Here is a 2591-nt window from a genome sequence, read left to right as displayed (position 1 = left end):
AAACCTGAAGGCATAATCCAGCCTTTAAATGACATGAAAAATACGGGAACACTACAAAACCAAGCTCTGCCTCAGTTCCGTTAAAAGGTTTCTTTCAACCGGCAAATTTTCTAGCAAAATTAATTTTCTAGCAAATTTTTCTAGGTCTGAACAACTAATTTCCTTCTAAACATCAGATAATTAAGAAGGTACAGTAATAAAAAACTCCAATTCTTTGGACTTTGGGAAGGCATAGTGCAATGACCTGAAGGCGCTTTACCTACAGCTTTAGAAAGTCCCTGTTAAAAATGCACACTTCAAACAATCATTTGGTGTATCATAAGTTTATTTAGTAGCTGCAGTTTTGTGTGAAAATGTAAAATTCAAATCAGTATTCATGTGAGGGTGAACGAAGGCCATCATTACAAATACAAAGAGTGTTGTGCAGTAAGTGTCCAAGGCAATTCGTAGTTCAAATGATCACCAACTTTTACTGGAGCACTGAGGAAAGCTTTCAAGCTTGCTCCACTCCTCTTCCTAACATACACCAACTACTAAGAACTAGTCAGTCTCCACGGCTCTTGAAGCCTACATGATGGTCGCTAACTCAAGAGAAAAAAGGTGATCCACAGCTGCAGAGGCACAGTTCAATGCTGTGGGATGACACGAGATCAAGTGCTCTGCCCATCGCAGATTTCTAATCAACAGCCGCTTTAAGAGATTCCTCTCGTGTTCCAAGCCTCAGCTTCCCACTGAAGCTGAGGGTATACATCTAGGTAAAAGATTAACAAACCAGAACGCCTCCTCCACTCTTTCAGTGGAAAGGGCCCAGTTCGACGGAGGGAGCCGAGGGCAGCCACGGTGCCGCACGGGGTTCACAGCCGGGAGCAGCCCGCCCCTGCCCCGCGGCGGCGGGGAGGGCCCGCGGCACCAGCCGGCGCCGCCCCCTCCACAGGGGCCGCCTACACGGCCGGCACCAGGCTCTTCTTATCCAGCGGCTGCTCGTCCTCCTCGAGCAGCAGTTCCTCCAGCTCCCCTTCCTCGGCTCCCGAGGCCTCGGGCCCGCCGGCGGCCCGGCAGCGTCGCAGATGCCGCAAGGCCCGGCGGTGCTTCTCCTGCAGCCGCCCCAGCTGGGCGCGCAGGGCCTCCGCCTCCTCGCCCGGGTCGGCGGGGGGCTTGTCGGGGCCGGGCCCCAGCAGGGCCTGTCGGAAGAGGCAGCGGTTCTCGCGGCGCAGGCGGCGATTCTCCAGCCGCAGCCGCGCGTTCTCCTGGCGCAGCCGCGCGTTGTGCCACTCGCGCTCCTCCCGCTGCCGCAGCGCCTCGCTGTGGCTGGCCGCCAAGTCCGCGTACCGCTCCGCCAGCTGCTGCGGCGAGCCGCGCGACTCGCCCCGCCAGCCCTGCCGCCCGCCGCCCGCCCCGGCCTCCTCCGCGGCCCCGCCGCGCCCGCCGCTCCCGGCGGCGGCACCGAGCACCGCCCGTCCCCCCCGCGCCGCGCCGCTGCCCCAGCGCCCGCCCACCGCGCGCATGCGCCTCATCCGTGCCGCGCCCGCCGCCGCCCGCCCGCAGCCGCCGCGAGCCGAGGGAGGGCTCCCGGTGCATGCAAATCGGGGCGGGGCCTGAGCCCGCGGGGCGGGGCCTGAGCCCGCCGGGCGGGGCGGGGCGGCCCCACCGCGCGCCCCTGCTGTGAGCGCGGGCGACCGGCAGGGGGCGCGGGGGCGCCCGGGCCCGGAAGTGCGGGCGGGCCGGCTCGGAGCGGCCCTCAGGCTCCGTCCGCCGCCGGGCCGCTGCTATCGGCACACCGGGCCCGACAGAGCCGCGTCCAGCCTGGCCTTGAACGCCGCCAGGGCTGAAGCAGCCACAGCTTGTCCAAGCAACCTGTGCCAGTGCCTGTCAGTAAAGGTTTAAATGATGACCATTTATTTAAAACACTTAGAAAAGAAATAGCAAGGCACTGCAGAACAGAAATAATCTTAGTTTTACTGTACTTTTGCTGTAACTGCTAATCAACAGAAATGAACAATTATTTCCTGTACTAAGCCATTTTCCAAGAAGAGATTGACTAGGGCGTTTCAGAAGTTCTGCATGATATGTGACTGAACCAGTTTTGCATTGAAGGAAACATGTTAATACCTGTTTATGACTCAGTACTTAATGTTGCTGCTTTGTAAATTTATGAATTTACCCACTCATAAAACTTCAGTTTGAACTATAAGCTGAGCCCGAAGTAGCACTGAAACTCTGCCATGTGTGTGGAAGGATTTGCACTCCAGAAAAAGAGTGGAGTGGGTAACACAGAGCTTGAGCTTTTGATGACCAGTAAAAAAAAACAGTCATCATTAATGGCTGGCTTCGCTTTGATCCAAATTCCTCAAGTCTTTCAGAGAATGTTGTATCATGGGTCTTAATTTGTTTATTCATCTTTGTTAGTTTTTTCATGTGCCTTTATTTTGTGCTGGAAAATACATGCATATATACTTGCATAAGGATTGATAGTCTATATTCTTAGAAAAATTAGGTAGCATATCAGAAGACTATTTACTGAGTTTTAGATTCCTTTGACAACGTTTAAACACTAATTTGATGTTTTTAGGTTAAAGACTGGCAGAAAGTTA

At 55.0% G+C, this 2591-nt stretch overlaps 1 protein-coding gene across 1 annotated transcript; it reads right to left on the bottom strand.

Moving 5' to 3' along the window:
• Positions 1-313: 313 nt before the first annotated feature.
• TUSC1 (tumor suppressor candidate 1) lies at positions 314-1521 on the bottom strand. Its single transcript, XM_064735972.1, has one exon. The coding sequence runs from the start codon at positions 1512-1514 to the stop codon at positions 942-944; it is 573 nt and encodes a 190-aa protein (XP_064592042.1). The 5' UTR covers positions 1515-1521; the 3' UTR covers positions 314-941.
• Positions 1522-2591: the final 1070 nt, after the last annotated feature.

This window comes from Zonotrichia leucophrys, chromosome Z (assembly GCF_028769735.1).
Source record: "Zonotrichia leucophrys gambelii isolate GWCS_2022_RI chromosome Z, RI_Zleu_2.0, whole genome shotgun sequence".
NCBI classification, from domain to species: Eukaryota; Metazoa; Chordata; class Aves; order Passeriformes; family Passerellidae; genus Zonotrichia; species Zonotrichia leucophrys.
The sequence above is the reverse complement of the archived record's forward strand: the minus strand, read 5'-3'. Positions and strand labels throughout refer to the sequence as shown.

Excerpts from the sequence above, each read along its gene's own strand:
- TUSC1 (XM_064735972.1), bottom strand. The coding sequence starts at position 1,514 with ATGAGGCGCATGCGCGCGGTGGGCGGGCGCTGGGGCAGCGGCGCGGCG.